Source organism: Lycium barbarum, chromosome 7 (genome assembly GCF_019175385.1).
Source record: "Lycium barbarum isolate Lr01 chromosome 7, ASM1917538v2, whole genome shotgun sequence".
Taxonomy (NCBI): Eukaryota; Viridiplantae; Streptophyta; class Magnoliopsida; order Solanales; family Solanaceae; genus Lycium; species Lycium barbarum.
The window spans coordinates 127,356,283-127,376,042 of NC_083343.1; the positions used below are offsets into that span (position 1 = coordinate 127,356,283).

Here is a 19,760-nt window from a genome sequence, read left to right on the forward strand (position 1 = left end):
TCAACAAGCGGTAAATGGTCGTCCCAGCTACCCCTGAAATCAATAACACAGGCACGCAACATATCTTCCAATGTCTGAATAGTGCGCTCGGCCTGTCCGTCGGACTGGGGATGGAAGGCTGTACTCAGGCTCACCTAGGTCCCCAATCCCTCCTGAAATGATCTCCAGAACTTAGCTGTAAACTGGGCACCTCTATCGGAAATAACAGACACAAGAACTCCGTGCAGTCTCACAATCTCCTTAATATATAGCCTGACATAATCTTCAGCTGAGTATGTAGTCCTAACTGGAAGAAAATGGGCTGATTTTGTCAGCCGATCAACGATCACCCAAATGGAGTCGTACCTCCGTAGAGTGCGAGGTAAACCTGTAATAAAGTCCATATTAATGATCTCCCACTTCCACGTCGGTATCTCCATCTCCTGCAATAGCCCACCGGGCTTCTGGTGCTCAATCTTAACCTGCTGGCAATTTTGACACTGAGCAACGAACTCTGCTATATCTCTTTTCATACCGTCCCACCAATATAGGCATCTGAGATCATGGTACATCTTCGTCGACCCTGGGTGAACAGAATATCGGGCATAATGTGCCTCGCCCATAACCTGTCGCCGCAACCCTGCAACGTCAGGTACACACAATCTGCCTCTGTGAAATAACACTCCATCAGGTGAAATCTCAAACGGAGTCTTCTCCTGTGCCGGAGCTGCATCTCTGTACTGTGCCAGAATAGGATCCTCATACTGATGCCGCTTAATATCTTCTGTAATAGAGGACTCAGCAATACCTCGAACAGAAACCCCAACATCTCCAGAATCAGCCAAGCGAACTCCAAGACTAGCCAACTGATGAATATCGCGAACCATTTCTTTCCTCCCTGATGGCACGTCTGCTAGGCTACCCATAGACTTGCGACTAAGTGCATCTGCCACAACATTAGCTTTCCCCGGATGGTAGAGAATATCAACATCATAATCTTTTAACAACTCTAACCACCTCCTCTGTCGCAAGTTCAGCTCCTTTTGCCTAAAGATGTACTGAAGGCTCTTATGATCTGTATAAATATCAACGTGAACCCCATATAAATAATGTCTCCACATCTTCAAAGCATGAATGACCGCGGCCAGCTCCAAATCGTGAGTAGGATAATTCTTTTCATGTTTTCTGAGCTGCCGGGAAGCATAAGCTATCACCCTGTCGTGCTGCATCAACACACATCCCAAACCAATACCAGAGGCATCACAATAAATCACATACCCATCTGGACCCTCGGGAAGAGTCAGGACTGGAGCTGTAGTCAACTTCTCTTTCAGCAACTGGAAGCTACGCTCGCAAGCATCTGACCACTGAAACTTAGCTCCCTTCTGAGTCAGCCTTGTCAAAGGTGCTGAAATGGAAGAAAATTTCTCCACGAATCTCCGATAATAACCAGCCAATCCCAGAAAACTACGCACCTCTGTCGGCATCGTAGGTCTAGGCCAATTCTTTACGGCCTCAATCTTCTGGGTATCCACCCGGATGCCATCAGCCCCAATAATATGTCCCAGAAATGCCATTGAAGATAACCAGAATTCACACTTAGAAAATTTAGCATATAATTCCTGGTGCCGAAGTGTGCCAAGTACCGTCCTCAAATGGTCCGTATGCTCTGCTTCTGACCGAGAATAAACCAGAATATCATCGATAAATACGATCACAAACATATCCAAGAACGGTCTGAATACCCGATTCATCAGGTCCATAAATACTGCTGGGGCATTTGTCAGCCCAAAAGACATGACTCTGAATTCATAGTGCCCATATCGGGTCCTGAATGCTGTCTTGGGAATATCAGCCTCTCGTACCCGTACCTGATGACATCCTGACCGCAGGTCTATCTTCGAGAAGTACCTGGCACCTTGCAGCTGATCAAACAAATCATCAATCCTGGGGAGGGGGTATTTATTCTTGATGGTTACCTTATTCAACTGCCGATAATCAATGCACATCCGCAGCGAGCCGTCTTTCTTCCTCACAAATAATACTGGAGCTCCCCAGGGTGACGCACTAGGCCGAATGAAACCCTTCTCCAATAGATCTCTCAGCTGTTCTTTCAATTCTTTTAATTCTGCTGGTGCCATTCTGTACGGAGGAATAGAAATGGGCTGAGTGTCTGGCAACAAATCAATAGAAAATTCTACCTCCCGCTCGGGGGGAAGACCTGGAAGCTCATCTGGGAATACATCTACAAATTCATTAACCACTGGGACCGACTGAAGAGTCGGTGCCTCTGCCTCTAAATCATGAACACGGACCAGATGATAAATATATCCCTTTCTGATCATTTTCTCAGCCTTGAGGTATGAAATAAACTTACCCCTCGGCGAAGCTGTATTACCTGCCCATTCTATAACTGGTTCCCCCGGAAACTGGAAACGAACTATCTTCTGCTGGCAGTCAACATTAGCATAACAGGACGCTAACCAGTCCATGCCCATAATAACATAAACTCTAGCATATCTAACTCTATCAAATCATCTTTAGTACAACGATCAGATATGATAACAGAACAATCCCGATAAACCTGTCTGGCTATAACAGAATCCTCTACAGGTGTAGCTACCTCAAAAGGCTCTATCGGCTCGGATTCTATCCCAATCTCATTAGCAACAAGTGGGGCAATATATGATAAAGTCGAACCAGGATCAATCAATGCATACACAAATCGAGAGAAAACCAGTAATATACCTGTGACGACATTAGGCGACGCCTCCTGGTCCTGTCGGCAGGCTAATGCATAAATGTGGTTCGAAGGACCGCTAGAACCAGGAACTCCACCACGACCCCTGCCTCGGCCTGCTGATGCTGGTGTACCCCGTCCAGTAGGACGCATGGCTACTGAGGCTGAAGATGAACCACCGGCTGACCCGGTAGACTGAGCTGAACTGCCTGTACCGCCTCTGACCGAACAATCTCTCATCTGATGGCCCTGACGGCCGCAAACAAAGCATGCACCCGTAGCTCAGAAACACTCCCCCGGGTGCTGTCTCCCACAGTAGGAACACGAAGGTCTAGGTGGCCTCATCTGACTGCTGGAACCTCTGTCCAACTGTGAACCTGAATCCCTGGAGCTCGGGCCTGCCCCTGAATATCCGGCACCCTCAGATCTCCTGCCGGTAAACTGTGGGGGTGTACCCCGTGATGACTGAGAAGGATATCTGCTCTGCTGCTGCTGCTGAGGCTGTCTGCCTCTGAAATCCCCAGAATACCCGGACGATCTAGCCCTCTTGGGCTGGCCCCTATCATCAACTCTGTCAGGCTGGCGCCCCCTGCGTCTATCCTCTATGCCCTGGGCGTGGGCTTGTATACGGGCAATATCCATACCGTGCTGGGCCGCCAATACCAGGCAACTGTCAACGTAATACAGATCCAGCCCCACTATATATCGGTGCATCCGGTCAGTCATGGTAGCTACATATGTGGGCGCATATCGGGCCAGTGAATCAAACTCTAAGCTGTACTCCCGAATTGGCCTGCCCCGCTGCTTCAATAGCAGGAATCGGTCCACCCTGGCGCGCCTCACCTCCGGAGGTAGAAAGTGGGCCACGAAGGCCTCTGTAAACTCATTCCATACAGCTGGAGGGGCACCCTCACCCCTGGACAGCATCCAAGACTCGTACCAATTGGCTGCTACGTCGTGCAACCGGTATGACGCCAACTCAACGGACTCTGTATCAGAAGCACTAATCAGTCGCAGGGTCTGCTGCATCTGTCGAATAAACTCATGAGGGTCCTCTGCGGGCTTTGAACCGAAGAACTCTGGGGGGCCACAGGTCAGAAAATCACGGGCCCTCGAACTGTCGCGCCTGTCTGCCCGACCATCTCCTCCTCCCTGTCTATGAACCTGCCCTGCTACCAGTCGAGTCAATAGCTGAACTGCCTCTCGCAGGGTACCATCGTCCGCCCCTGGCTGGGGAACTGGAGGCGCGGCCGTTGGAGCCTCTGGAGCTAATGGTGTAGCCGCCCCCCGACCCCTAGTGGCAGCGACTGGTGCTCCAGACTCCTCTGATGATGAAGACGTAGAAGAGTCTACTGGCTGGGACGCAATATCACGCATCATCTGAGCAAGGGTCCGAGCACCCTTCTGAGCACGGCTGGTCTGTCCTACCACTGCCCTTTTTCTTCTGGGCGGCCGTCGCCTTTTTCGGAGGCATCACTGAAAGAAAAACAACAACGGATCAGAACAGAATCATCCTAATAGCATAGCTCTATCGCACGATCTAAGATTCAAAGAAAGGACAACATCCTAAATGTCCTGTAGCTTCCTGTTTATAGATGTGGTGCACAACACACCGATAATCAAGACTCTACTAGACACGATCTGTGGACATTCCGAGGACAAACTGCTCTGATACCACTTTTGTTACGACCCAACCCCGTAGGCCGTGACTAGTGCCCGAATTGGGCACCCGAACACAATCACAAATCCGAGTGGCAAACAGATGGCTTATACCGACACAAATATCAAATGGTGCCTCAGATTATATCAGACACATCCAGGTATATAACAGAAGTCGACAAGGCTATATTTCAAATTTAGATAATTTCCAGAAAAATTTCGGCAGAGTTTCCTATGTTTTACAGACTATCCAAATTAACCCTGCGCACAGATAATACCAACAAAGGCCACACAGGGCGAACAAAGCAACATGTAAACATATGCGGATCGGCCGCCGCGGCGAATGGGATCGCCCAAACACAACATATACACGCATCCGTACAGAAAGAGCCTAACCCACAAACATGTCCACAGACCTCTAAACAGACCGACAGAATCATATGACGGGACAGGGCCCCGCCGTACCCATGAACGAATATGTATAAATGCACTACCAAGTATATATACCAAAAATATAAGCTCCGGGATGAGAGGAGCACTCCGAATAGCAGAAGGGGGTGTCCTAAACAGGTGGATCACCAGGCTGTGCGTCTGTACCTGCGGGCATGAAACGCAGCCCCCGGAGGAGGGGGTCAGTACGAAATATGTACTGAGTATGCAAAGCAGAAGGTACAAAAATAAATCTTGAACAGTAATCGAATCAGAAGTATGGAAAATAATACATATCCAAAAATATCAAAATGTTTATTTCCAAAGTATAAATTATGCATAGGGCACAGGAAAATATGGTCGCCCGCCTGTCGATGGCGCCATAACACAGCATAACACCAGAAAGTTTCAAATCTCCGAATCCCCGGCACACATCACAACACAGCATAACGCCAATCACAGCATAACGCCAAACATATATGGAACCCGGCCCTCGAGCGAGGAGCTCGGTGAACCATAAACACAGCATAACACCGGAATGTATCATAATACGCATGACAACCGAACCGGCCCGGGAACCGGCGAACGATATCATAGGGCACGAGCGGAGTAGTGAGGAATCATATGCATAAAATCATTATCATAAATCCAAAATATAAGTAAAATAGTCATATTTAAAATCGGAACAATAATTATAACATTTTCTTCCCAAAGTTACCGAAATTACATAAAGGGCGTCGCGGGACCCACAGACGAGTATAGACCCGAACTGAGCCCGCCTATGAAAAACATACTCATTTTATATCATACAAACTCCTACGAAAATTTCAAAGCAATCCGAGTTTTTCTGAGGAAGTTATGGGCGTTTGAACTTTTGGAATCGCTAAAGAACAAGCTTTGGAACCAAAAATCAGCTTTCATGAAATCTTTACAAATTATAAACTCCAAGGATATAAGGATCAATGTTATGGCATATGCGCCCAAGAATACCAAGGAAACAAATACGAATCACAGACAAGCTCAGATTTGCGAGAATAGAGCTTCCTAGAGGCTCGTATCATGGCCTACTTTAACTAAGGCATGCCAAAAAGAAAGGTTACTTTACATACCTCAAACGCTCTCCAATATGATCCAACTCAAGCTAAGTCCAAACTATGATTCGGGTTTCCCGTGATCTAAAAATAAGCCATAAAATGCCAAACATCAGCTAAAGACTTATTGGGCAATAAATTCCAATTTCGCCCTAAATTCTACATAAATTCGGCAGCATTTCCCCTGTAAATAGGCCATCCCGAGAATTTATATCGCTCAAAATCAACAACAACAACCACAATAACCAACTTAACAACATCAATAATAAATTCGGAAGACAAAATAACATTAATAGCTCTCTTTTTCATCATTCGACAACTTTCCAATTATTCAATTCAATGGCTTACTTTCAAGCCACAATATCGTTCACACATTTAATTATCAACCCAAATCCTTACCACAATATTCAAGGGCATTCTAAGCAATTTACATAATATCATCACATAAATTGGAATGGAGGGGTATTATTTTTACCTGATTCCATGTCCAGGGCCACAAGCCATATTTTGGATCCACAAGTTAGTAGTTCCTGGACCGATGGATACGCAATCATCTCCCGTACTGATTATCGAGTTCAAGATTGAGATCTCCGACGATAATTGAACATGAATGCCATCCGTATTCGGGCTTTTTCCTGGGGCAAAAACTTTGACAGCCTGCAACTTCACATTTTTGCACCCATTGATGACAATGTGAAACATTTGGCTGTTCAATGAAGTTAGTCCAGTTATTGCTACATTGTTAGAATTGGAAAATCCCAGAGTCTGCAAATAGCAAGAAAACAATATAGCAATTTGTCAGCATCCAACTCAATAATAAGCAATTGGATTTTCATTTCAGTTTAAAGGCAGCATTTAATTAAGATTTCTATGGTCTAAGGTAGCTCACTGCCAGTAAAGAAGTTAATACTGCCTTAGAAAAAATTAAATAACCATAATAATACCAGGGTAGAAAATGCTTGCACGGTTATTCACATAAAGTACATGTTTATCCTTATTTGAAGGGAACGTTACAACTCATAAAGAAAACTGCTAATTTTGAGAAATGAACAGCCTTTGAACTTGTCTATTGCACACTATAGATTGCCTAAGAGATAACAATATGTAACAATTCATAACCTGAATAATAAAGCAGATTACTTGTTGCGACATGATAAAATATACTGGTGGTACATATAGTTACGTTCTTTATACAGTCAGTGTATATAAGTTAAATTCCTCTTATAATAGGTAGCTTGACGTCACTGAGGCAGTTCTTGCTTAAGAGGAATGAAATTTTGAATAATGTATACTATAATAAGTTACACTATCAGGTTATCTAAAAGATAACTACATGTAACAGTTCATAAAAATAGTGAGATTAGTACGTAACATGGCTAACAAAGCAGGTTACTTGTTACAACAAAATAAAATAGTTACATTATTTATTATATATAGGTTAAATTCATCTTAGAAGAAGCAGGGGTGCAGAATGTGACGGCGAGATCAGTTATATTTAAGAACACAACAAATGGTGTGAGGATCAAAACGTGGGGCAGACCAAGTACTGGCTTTGTCAATAATGTTCTTTTCCAGCACGCTACGATGATTGACGTTCAAAATCCAATCGTTATCTACTGCCCCTATAATAAAAATTGCCCCAGACGCGGGCTAATGATGATAACACCGAGCCTCAATGGTCGGGCATGATACTATATATATGACATCGAGCCTTAATGGTCGGGCATGATACTATATATATGACACCGAGCCTTAAAGGCCGGACATGGTACTATATATATGTATAAAATATTTTTTTAGGGATAAGCATGCATGGCATCCGCCTTATGAGGCATCCAGATGTACAGGTTATCTCTCATAGTCTATGTTACCTTTCATATCTATATTATGTTGTTATTCATGCCTTACATACTCAGTACATTATTCGTACTGTCGTCCCTTCTTGTGGACGCTGCGCTCATGCCCGCAGGTAGACAGGGAGACAGATCAGACCCGTAGGTCTTCTATCAGGGGATTCTCAGGGGTACTCCACTTTCTTCGGAGCTGCAATCTATTTGGTATTGTTCTTATGATCATTTGTATTCATATAGAGGCTCGTAGACGTGTGTGTACAGTTAGAAGTTTTGTAGCCCCGCCGGTTCATATTACGGTATAATATATCGGTGGCCTTGTCGGCCTTATTTTGAGCTCTTGATACTTTACTGATAGCCTTGCCGGCTTTATGATATACGCTGTGTTGTGGCGACCTTGCCGGTCCGTATATGTACATATGTGCAGAAAGATCGGATATTTCTATGTTGGGCCTTTTCTGCGTGCAGGTGTTCTTTGAGTTATGGTTTATAATGTTCAAAGTAACGGATAAGTCAGGTGGTTCCCGGCCTACGGGTCGGAGCCCGTCATACTCCTGGTAGGGGTGTGACAAAAGTTGACCCAAAATTCTATCCTTAATTCTGCCAACTTGTTCCAAATTTTCGACAAACTTATTTTTTTCTTTGATTTGCTTGGTCCCAAAATCTTCCAAAACTCCCCCTATATGATATTTATCATTTATTATATTTGATAATAGTCATGTTCTTGTGTTTCAAGGTTGTCCTTCTCGGTTACGACTTACGAGATCGTAATTCATCCTTTACATTGTGACGTACTTCGCATGGCTTGTACCTTCCAAAAATTCATGGGATGTCTCCGATACTCCATTACTACGGTGAAGTATGTGGCATGCTCTTAAAGTACGGGGTGTAACACAAGCACTTACTGCAAAGTTATTATCGGAGTAGATTCACTTTCTTTGTTATGAATACAATGAACTAAAGTGGTTGTCCATTTAATTCTTAGAGATCACATACATGAATCGCTTGAATTCATATGTATGTATCTGATATGTAACTTCATTCTTGCCTTTAACGATGTGCTTTATAACTATAAATAGAGCACTTTTGGCTCATGGATTGTACACTTGAAATAAGAAGAAAAGTTTTCTCCTCCTCTACATCTATTGTCTCTATATATCGTGTTTTATATTATTTCATTTGCTCTCCATTTATAACATGTTATCACCATGAAGCTCTAATCTAGTGAGAAGGTTTTGATTTTTTCATTTTGTGTTACGAACATCAAGCATGGTATGTTTTTCAAAAGATTTACTTTAATTTGGTTCTTGGAATACATATTATCATTCTTGTTACATTCAACTACTTGTCAGCCTTAAACTTAATTATATCTTGAATTCTCAAGACATAAGCATGAAATAATATTAAAGACAGTGGTTGCTATAGTAGCTTAAATGAATTTGATATGGTTAATTGATTGTCTTTGGTCTTATTACAATCACATGCCTATCATTAAATAATCTTACCTTGCTCACTATTATGTGTTTGAATATATGTGGTATGATGTAAGAAAATTACCGCTCATATTTGGTATTATTTTATTATTCATAAATTGCCAAAATTATTCACAAGTAAACTATGACAGTTTATGATATAAGATTGCACGTGTATTATTTTATTCGGTAGCTATATAGCCCCTGAATTAGTTGCTCAATTGACGATCACATGAAATCTTTGTGTGGAATTTTTTTTTTCTCCATGATAAAAGACTATACATGTATGACTAAAATCTCACCAATCAGTGAAATGTCATTAATTAATTGTATCTTGGTCTTTATTCATATTAAGAGAGTGATTATCATCATATTTATTTGGATATCTACATTAGATGTATCTTCATTAAATTTTAAAGGCTATAATATGAGATACATATATGTTTCATTAGTAAATGCTACTTACGGAATTGTAAGAATATATGAACATTAGGGTGATAATAAATATTTTCATAAAGGCATATTATGACTAACCATTTAACTTTATAACTGTTAACTTAAATAATAGTACGTTCATGGTGTTATTAATTATGGTTGATTTTTATGATCACTAAAAGTGAAAATATTTTCAATTGCTTGCTATGTTTATTTCTGGTGAACTGCTCTATTGCTTGTACAATATTACTCTTTGTAAGTAATCTAATAACGTGAAAAAGTTGTAGCTCACAACAGAGAGAATAAGCTTTGAAAGCCTTCATCAAGTAAGCGACATGTTGTGTTTTCAATACTTATGACATTCAATTATTCCACAAGATTGAAAATACATGAATACTGATCTAATAAATTTGAGATCAAATACGAAAATACTCTCAATTTTTATGATATTAAATGTGCTCCTGAAGCAGTATTTATGGAGAAAAAAATTAAAATATATTATGAGATTATTTTATGCCTAGTTGTGACTAAACAAAATTGTGTTACATTCCTTGAAGTGAATGAGAAAAATTGTGATAAACATTATATAAGGGTAAGATGGTGGGTTCAAGTCCAACGCATTATAAGGGTAAGACATCGTGTTCGAGTCCTGATGCACCGTGACGATAAGATGTTGGGTTGGGTCCCAACACATTATGGTCTCACATAGCTTTACGAGGGCAAGACATCAGGTTCAAGTCTGGTGCTCCATGATGATAAGACGTTGGGTTCCAGTCCCAACACATTATGGCCTAACACGCCTTATATGGATAAGACATCGGGGTCGCGACCCGATGCACCATACTGATGATATAATGATGACTAAGATAAAATTATGCCTTTTTGAGGAAAATTTATGAAGCCCGTCCCATTGAATCTGCTCCATTTTATTAAGCGAATGTGAGAGCGATAGATCAAAAGTCTGAAAGAAGACTAAATAATTATCAGGGTTGTATGAATGAATGTGGGCGTGGCAAATGACAAAATAATAATCGTCACCATGGTGGTAATTATAAATAAGAGAATAATAAGGATTCTCAGGAATAATCCTTCAAAAGGTGAAGGTAATGTCGGCCATCGATGTGGTATGAAAGGGAATTGGGCACATGACTGCCATTCGTCCAAATATTTTGTCAAGCTTTATCAATCCTCCGTCAAAAGAAAGAAAAAAAAATTGAGGCCACACTTGACCTTTTGATGTTGAGGCGAGGCCGTTTGAATAATTATGAGAAATACTTGGGAAAAAAGAAGAAGCTCATGAGGCATGTCTAGATGATTATAATTCATTCTATAAGTCAATATGGCTATATGCATTAAACTTATGAACTAATGCATGCTCATGGTTGAATAAATACCACAACTCACCTCTAGTGGAGGTTTCAGAGAAATAAGGAAATAGTTTGGCCTAAACGGTCATTAGTTACATGCTTTTAGTACGTCAAAAATATTGTGGTATGTCTTATGATGAATCACCAAAGGGCATAAGCAAGAAATAAGTCTTGCCTATAAAGAAGACGTCCACCATACTAATTGTATTACGAAATATGTGGGTGCACATAATTAATTGGAGTTCTGGAAGAGCTAATGTGTTACCACCCGGAGGAATGAAATTGTTCAAAATATATTGGGCTTGTAGTAAGTCTCAAAGGAAACTTATTAAGTTTCAAAGGCAATGAATTATATTAAGACTACAAATTATGGGAAGATTTAATCTTCATGTTACTACAAGCAGAGCGAGTTATAAATAATTATGTGAAAGATTACCCAACTTTTCCTCCTGTTTGAACTGCACAAATATGGGCATGATGATGGAATCACATGCGATAGTAAACTAGAAGTTTACTGAAACAAATATAAGTTGGCATGACTGGTTGGTCTTCCCGGTTCAAATGTGATGTGAAAATAATTGAGACTTCACGTGGTTATATATTGAAGAAATAAAAGATTCTTCAAGAATTCTCATGTGCTGCTTGTTCTCATTGTAAATTAATCATTGTACCAACTAAGGTTGGGATTGTATTCCCTGATTTTTGAAACATATAAAAGGTGAATATGGGCCTATTTACTTGTCATGTGGACCACTTATTATTATATGGTATTAATAGATGCATCTATCGTATGGTCACATGTGCTTTGGTATCTTGAAATTGGAATGGGCAAGGTTGTTTGCTCAAATTTTTAAATTAAGAGCACAGTTCCAAACTATGATATTATGTTGATAATGCTAATTTATACCCAAGTTGGTTTAACAGAAATTGTATGTCTTCAATTATAGCTAAACCATTGTCTATGAGAATAAAACTCCCAAATGAAAATTTGGTATGAGATGTGTTGTTTAATTTGTAGCAGCACTTGTACGCATCAAAACCAACAGGGTTCCCCTATATGGTTGGTTTCAAGGACAGGAACCAAATAATTCCCATCTAGATATTTAATTGTGTGGTATATGATTCAATTGCTCTACAACAACACACAAAGATGGATCCTCAAAGAAAATTGAGAATATATTATTAACTATCTGGAGCCAATCACAGGAGATTTAATTTGTTTGCGATCAGATTTGGTGATTGATGTTTCGACGAATAAGTATTCTCAATATTATGGGCAGTGATGGAGCCAGGATATTTACTAAGGAAGTTCAAAATATGAAAAAGTAAACACACGAAGAAGTCAAAGGGGTTCAACGTCTATTATATTATACATAAAAAATATTATTAACCATGTATAAACAGTATAATTTTCCGCCGAAGGGGGTTCGGATGAACACCTTTGGCCCTTCCTACCTCCGCCCTAATTATGGGGAAAAAATAAGCAGCAGGAAAATGAGACAGATTGAAATGCATTATCACAGTCTTATATGGGTTCTCGTAAAAATCAGTGAGATCAAGAGGTTCGAGAGATCATTTATTTGCAAGATATTGCAAAACAATTGTCAGACGTATTATTGACCAAAAGCAAAATATATATCATGATTTTCAACAATACAAACTATAGCTGCTACATCTTCAAATCATGCAAAAATATTAGCCATGAAGCTAGTCGAGAATGGTTATGATTAAGATCATGACTCAACATATTTTGCAACGGCGTGGTCTTTCTTTGAAGAAAGATTCTAACAATATTGTAATAAGACAACACTAGTTGTATAGCTCAATTAAAGGAAGAATCCATCAAAGAAGGCAAAACAAAGTACATTTGACCCAAATTCTTTTTCACACATGATTTTCAACAGAATTGTGACATAGATGTTCAACAGATGCGGGCGGGTGATAATCTTGCAGATTTGTTCACTAAAGCATTACCAACATCAACCTTTGAGAAGCTAAGATACAAGATTGGAATGCGTCATCTCCCAAATATCAAGTGAAGTTTCTGTCAGGGGTAGCAACGTACGCGTTGTACTATTCTTTCCTTAACCAAAGTTTTGTCCCAATTGAGTTTTCCTAGTAAGATTTTTAATGAGGCAACTAGCACTCAATGCGTATTACAAGATGTGTGTATTCTTTTTCCTTCACTAAGAATTTTTCCCACTGATTTTTTCCTAGTAAGGTTTTCACGAGGCACATTATCTATAAAAAAATTCCCACTGATTTTTTCCTAGTAAGGTTTTCACGAGGCACATTATCTATAAACATCCAAGGGGAAGTGTTATGAATACAATGAACTAAAGTAGCTATCCATTTAATTCTTAGAGATCGCATACATGATTCGTTTGAATTCATATGTATGTATCTGATATGTAACGTCATTCTTGCCTTTAATGATGTACTTTATAACTATAAATAGAGCACTTTTGACTCACGGATTGTAGAAATAAGAAGAAAAGTCTTCACCTCCTCTCTACATCTATTGTCTCTATATATCTCGTTTTATATTATTTCATTTGCTCTCAATTCACAACATTCTTCAATTTATTTTCATTTTTCTGTAGTTATTGCGCACTACAGAAAATGACAAATTTGTGATGGATAAATCTGTCACAAATCATTAATTGTGACGGATCTGTGCCAAATTTATTATATATATATATATATATATATAAAATAACCCCGTCAAAATTCTGTCACAATTTGTGACGGAATTGCTCCGTGTCAAACAGTCCGTCACAATTTTGACATTTTCTTGTATTGTGCAAAGATCCAATTTATGTCTATTCATTGTCAGTTAGTTGTCTACATAAACTAAATAAACAAAATCAGATTCACTGAACCAGCTAAATGGTGGAATCTTCCGGTAATTGTTATAGGGTGAGTAGTACTTTAAATACAACCTTTCCACACTCCAACTTTATTAGTTTGGTCCTCTAAGCTTCTACGGTTTTATATCTGTTCACACTCTTTTTCCTACTTTACAAAAGTTGAGATCAAAGTGTCAAATAATACTTCAATCACTTTGTCCAATTTTCCCTTTTTGGCAGAAACAATATTTTATGGCGCTTCCTTTTTCTTTGTTCATTAGCAGAATTTTGCATTGTCCGTCAAATTTTGGTCAGTACATCTGCAACTCCAATTGTAGCCTCTGAACTTTTCTTTTAAGCTCCTCCATATCATTTCGCAAATTCCAACATTTTTAGAGGGTCTGAGCAACTTAGCTTATAAATTATGAATCGATTTCTTAGTCGATACAGTTAGTGTAGTTTTTAATGTCACACCATAAGGTTGCAATCGTTGCAGCCTGTACTTCAGCTTTATTGCTAGAGCAAGGCTGCAAATTAACAACCATTGTCACACTTGTCTAGTACAAACCCATTAAAATGCAAGCATGACATAAAACTTTTCAGAGAAAGGGGCATGCTATATATAACTTTTCAGTGGTATACATTTCGAATCCGCGAATTTTGTAGGACAAAAAAAAAGTTGAACCAAACTAATACAAAAAAAAACATAAGTAGGTTAGTGCGTGAAAGGACCAAACTGTAAAAATAAAAGTTTGGCCTTTCACTTCGTGCGTGAATGAGGCCAACAAAAAATCATGCTCTTTTTTTTTTTCTTTCCAGGTTTTCCTAGTTATTATCCTTTCCTTTGCAACAAAAGGTTAGTGCTGATAAAAATTTGAGAACTCCTAGACGTGAATAGAATAGTTTTCCCCTCAACATAATTCACATTAAACTACTGCTGGGATTTTTCTCATAGGCAATCTTCTCAAGGAAATGCACTCATCATGAAGTAAACCATGATCGTGCATAAGATATTTCTCTACGAAAAATAAAGGAATGGTCGGAGACATGTTCGACATTGTTCTACCAATGATTGTATAAAAATAATTTACATGCTTGATGTAATTTGACTTGTTCTAATAGAGTAACAGGTTACCAAGTATCTTTTTCAGGTTCACCTAACCATGTTTAGTGTAGAAAGTTACTTGCAGTTGGTTTTTGAGCAACCTGATCATATAAAGTAACTTTATGCATCAGTTAAGCTGTTAATAAAATCAATGATGACTAATCAATAAATGTGTCACTTTCTCTTGGGTTGATTTGCCCCTTCCAGATATATCCCTTAACAAGTAGTTATGGCACCAAATTTCCTACTTGACTCTGTTTTCAAAAGAATCTCTAGTGTCATGCGATACAATGCAATGAGAACTTAAGAAGAAGAGAAGGCAGGTGGGTAGCTAATGGAAGACAAATGATGTGAGAAAATAGAAATGGGAGTTGAAATTCATTGGCTGAAAAGGTCAAAAGAGGATGACTTTTTGTTGGCTTCATTCACGCACGAATTTCGTGCGTGAAAGGCCAAACTTTTATTTTTGCAGTTTGGTCCTTTCACGCACTAAATTAGTGCGTAAAACCTACTTATGTTTTTTTTTTTTGTATTAATTTGGTTCAACTTTTTTTTTTGTCCTACAAAAGTCGCGTGTCCTATACATTTCATTAGACATTGCATAATGTTACATGAGGATCAATAGAACAACCAGTATGTTTAATACATAAGAATCCAAATACAGTTTATAAATTGGAGCTTGCTTGGCCAGCCTCCGAACAAGTAACACAAACAATAAAATTATATTATTAGAGTGTCTAGCTTCGTTTTGTATAGTAATTTTCAGCTTTGTTTTCATTTTGTAAATTAAAGTATGCAGTATGATATTATACAAATAAATTTATAGTATCTGTTTTCTTCTTATTTATAAGGCGCAGCCAGAAGTTTCTAAACCAAAAGCTCTTCCTCCAGCATTAACACATGAAGCTTTAGCTCGGCCATCTTTGTAACTAAGATTCACATCTTCAAGTGTTATTCCACTACATGGATTCGTTTTGCTACAATCTAATTTCACCGCAATTTCCGTAGCCGATGTTCCGTGTATGTCTTGATAAGTTACATCACTTATTTTTACACCGGAGCCCTAAAAAAGAAAAAGAGAAGAATAATATGTTAGATAGATGAACACGATCTTTAATTTATCATAATAATTCGTGTCATCATTGTGCTAAATTTAACTATTCAAACATTACCTGATGAGGACAACTTTCATGATTAGGACAATAATCTTGGTCTATGATTATTGGATTTTGAACATTAGACATAACTAAATGCTGAAAGAGAACACCTTTAACAAAGCCATTGCTAGGCCTTGCCCAAGTTTTCACTCTCACACCATTTTGAGTTCCAGTGAAAGTCACTGTTTTAACTGTCACATTTTGAACTCCAGCCTCTTGCACTTCCCAACCTAAACTTCCAATGCTGCATCAAACATATTAATTCTTAGTTGATAGTAATTAAATCATTATAACTTAACGAATTTATACAAGAGTTTAATTTCTATACACTGACAGTTTAATAAAGATTCAAGCCACTTAAAGACAACTACATGTAAATGTGCATAACAAGTGAAACTAGTAACCCGGAATAATAAGGCGGGTACTCTGCTACTAAAAGTTAAAATGAAATTGATTGTGTAAAGTATTTTTATACTATCGGTACATATAAGTTAATTTTAACTATGTTAAATAACTAAGATACATTAAAATGTTTACTATAAGAAAATAGAGAGGAAGATTTAAATAGCACTACAAAGTATTATGTTCCAAACCTGATTCCATGGCCGGGGCCACAAGCAATGCTTTCGATCCATAAGTTAGAATTTCCAGGGCCAATTGAGATGCAATCATCTCCAGTACCAACATGTGAGTTCATAATGCTGACTCCTGACGATGATTGTACATGAATTCCATCGGTGTTGGGGCTATTTCCTGGAGCTGAGACTCTCACTCCTTGTAGCTTCACATTATGGCAGCCATCAACCAAAATATGGAACATTTGACTATTTTGTGCAGTTACTCCGTTGATTATGATGTTATCCGAGTTGTAAAAGGCCAGTGCCTGCTCCAAAGTTCAATGAACAAAAGATTATTGTGCTAGTTTAATTTGACGTAATATCGATCCAATTCTTCTTTGGCACTACGGGTATGTTTGGTACATCAGAAACCAATTTTCAGGAAGTTTGTTTTTTTTTTTTTTTTCACGAGGAAGTCATATATATTAGCTGGATTTTTTTTTCTTTCGTACTGGGGAAATGACTTCCTTACTTAGCTCATTGATGGAAGTCATTTTTCTTACAACTATTTTAATCTTTTAACTTCTTTTTATTTGATCATCCAATGAATAGTTACGTACTACATATAGGAGTATCAATATTTTGGATTCAAAAGTTTCGCCTAAACGCTCTCACATTTAGGAGTTATATTATTACTAAATATTTTCTACATACGTACTAAACACTGAAAACTTTTTTCATGGCAAACTTTACATACCGTATTTCCCTGAGGACATTTCTTGCCAGAGGTCTTGCAAGCCCAAAGACCAGCACCTTGTCCATCAAAAGTTCCACCATAGATAGAAACTCCGGTGACTTTTTCGAACTTTATCCAATTTCCAGACTTGCCAATCACATTATAATCAGAGGGAGCTAAGAGAGTGCCATCAATGCGTATAGTAATAGCGTTGCTCTTGCATGTTTCGCCACTGAAGTATGCGTTGCGAATCAAGTAACTTCCACGTGGCACGTATATAGTGGCCGCGCTAGTAGAAGCACAGGCTGCAGTCCATGCACTCAAAAAAGCATTTGATGAGTCTGTTTTGCCATTGGATTTTGCTCCATAATTTTGGACATTGTAAATGGTATTTGCTGCTAATGATAGGTTGGAGAGATAGATCAAGAAAAGTGGGAATATTGCTAAGAGACTAAGTTTGCACATTATCATTTTGCTAATGGAAAATTGCTAAAAAGTTTTTTTGAGGGATTCAAAGAACTGATCAAATGGAGGTGATGAGGAATTGGAGTAGTTTAGGGGGATATTTATAGGCTTTGGATTGATGAGTTGTACTTTCATGGATTAATTTAAGTTAAAAAAAATAAAGACTTTTTAATAGTTGCTTTTACACTTCAATGAAAGTTAGGTTTTCTTTCCAAATTGGCCATGTTCGGGTTTGGGAAAATAAGACTTTAAATCACAATCCAACATATGCAATCCCACCAATTCTACAATTGTTGGCAATTTATTTTAAGGAGAAAGTGAGGGGAAAAAGAACAATCAAATGGCGAGCTTATGTTTCTTTTTACATTTGAATATTAACTAATTGTCTTAGAATGTTAGCAATGTAGTTGTATTCTGTTGCATACAAACCTTAAAAAGATAGAAAAATAATGCCCATAACGCTTTGTAGTCTTCCTTTTTGCATTTAAAATAAAAATTTGTCCAACGGACTCTTAAAGAGGGAAACATAAAATAAGACATAAATTAAAAGCGCCTATTGAGACGTTTCTAATAGAATAATTAATCTAGAATAACGTCGTCAATCCAACCGTTTAAACTAAAAATAGCTGGCGATTATGTAATGAGTTTAAGTTTGGTGCACTGTCAGTGTATCATTTTTTTTACACCATCGGGTAATAAGCAGGATTTTCCTATTTCTAAAATTAGTAACTGATTTTTTCTTTTTTCCTTTTCTCTCTCTTTCCTTTAAATCTCCTTCTTCTTGCTCTCAAATAGTCGATGGTTTCCTTTTCCACTGTTAACTTCGGTTTCTCCCTCAGTCCCTCCATGTTCATGAAAGACTTTTGCTGGAGGTTGATTTTTAAATGGATTTTGAAGGATTCAATTTAAAATTTGCATATGAAGAATGGCAGATATTGGAGAAAAAATGACAAATCCTTTAGATACTTGTTACAAGATTCACAACATTTTGAAGAGTTAACGAATTACTTCAGTGGTGATCTTTAGAAAAATAATGAAAATCTCAAAATCGTAAACATCAGGAGAGAAGGAACAATTTTGTTACCAGCAAGACAAGAAATAATTTTGGTAGTTAGAGTACAAGTCGGATTCAACTTTCCTTTAATATTATTTACAAGTCAGATTCAACTTTCTTTTAATATTATTTACTTTTATGTTAATTACATTTTTATTAAAAAGGTAAACAATTACTACTACTTAATCAAGTTACTGTATTTATCTTTAAAATTACCTGATAGTGTAAAAAAAAAGGGTACACTGACAGTGCACTATAGTTAAACTCTTATATAATATATATAATCCAGATTTAATATATGTATAATCGGGTATAATCAGTTATACCGGCTAGAAAAATTAAAAAGTGAATCTGACTAGTTATTTTACATTGATCCCTTTCTAAAATGCGTTTATATGTTAAATACATACTTCAGAAGAATATTTTGATTAAAGGAATTGTTGCTTCCGTGTGTTATATTCAAACTTTGACCATTTTTTGCCAACAATATCACACGCCTGGAAGTAATTATGATTGATACAAGGAACTGATTAAGTAAAGTGATTAGGGTAAAAAATTAGGTGGATTTATACATACTATGTTGACTTTTGTTTATGGATAAGGAGCTTATACTAATTGCACGTGGTTCATGGATTTTTTTACGTATATAACTTGTACATGAAAAACGACACATGTTTAGCACAATTCCTTTTGCAAATGTGGGCCCAACTAAATTTTTTATTTTACACGTATCAATTGATAGCCTCTGTTTTGCTGATGTTGATAGCTGATGTTGATATTTAAATACACAGCCTAAGTTAGTGAATATCTGTAGA

General features: G+C 38.1%; 1 protein-coding gene and 1 long non-coding RNA gene across 2 annotated transcripts; both read right to left on the reverse strand.

Moving 5' to 3' along the window:
- Window positions 1-4,553: 4,553 nt before the first annotated feature.
- LOC132602607 (uncharacterized) lies at window positions 4,554-5,960 on the reverse strand. The gene is made up of 2 exons (XR_009567838.1): window positions 5,917-5,960; window positions 4,554-4,975 (listed from the first exon to the last, which is right to left on the reverse strand). It is a non-coding gene; the product is annotated as an uncharacterized LOC132602607 (long non-coding RNA).
- A 9,638-nt stretch (window positions 5,961-15,598) lies between these two features.
- LOC132602608 (polygalacturonase-like) lies at window positions 15,599-17,940 on the reverse strand. The gene is made up of 4 exons (XM_060315420.1): window positions 17,448-17,940; window positions 16,727-17,016; window positions 16,149-16,377; window positions 15,599-16,039 (listed from the first exon to the last, which is right to left on the reverse strand). The coding sequence occupies exons 1-4, from the start codon at window positions 17,895-17,897 to the stop codon at window positions 15,821-15,823; spliced, it is 1,188 nt and encodes a 395-aa protein (XP_060171403.1). The 5' UTR covers window positions 17,898-17,940; the 3' UTR covers window positions 15,599-15,820.
- Window positions 17,941-19,760: the final 1,820 nt, after the last annotated feature.

Excerpts from the sequence above, each read along its gene's own strand:
- LOC132602608 (XM_060315420.1), bottom strand. The coding sequence starts at position 17,897 with ATGATAATGTGCAAACTTAGTCTCTTAGCAATATTCCCACTTTTCTTG. Across the intron at positions 17,017-17,447 it reads AATGTCCTCAGGGAAATACG|GCACTGGCCTTTTACAACTC; the intron begins GTATGTAAAGTT and ends ACTTTGGAGCAG. Across the intron at positions 16,040-16,148 it reads ATGAAAGTTGTCCTCATCAG|GGCTCCGGTGTAAAAATAAG; the intron begins GTAATGTTTGAA and ends TTTCTTTTTTAG.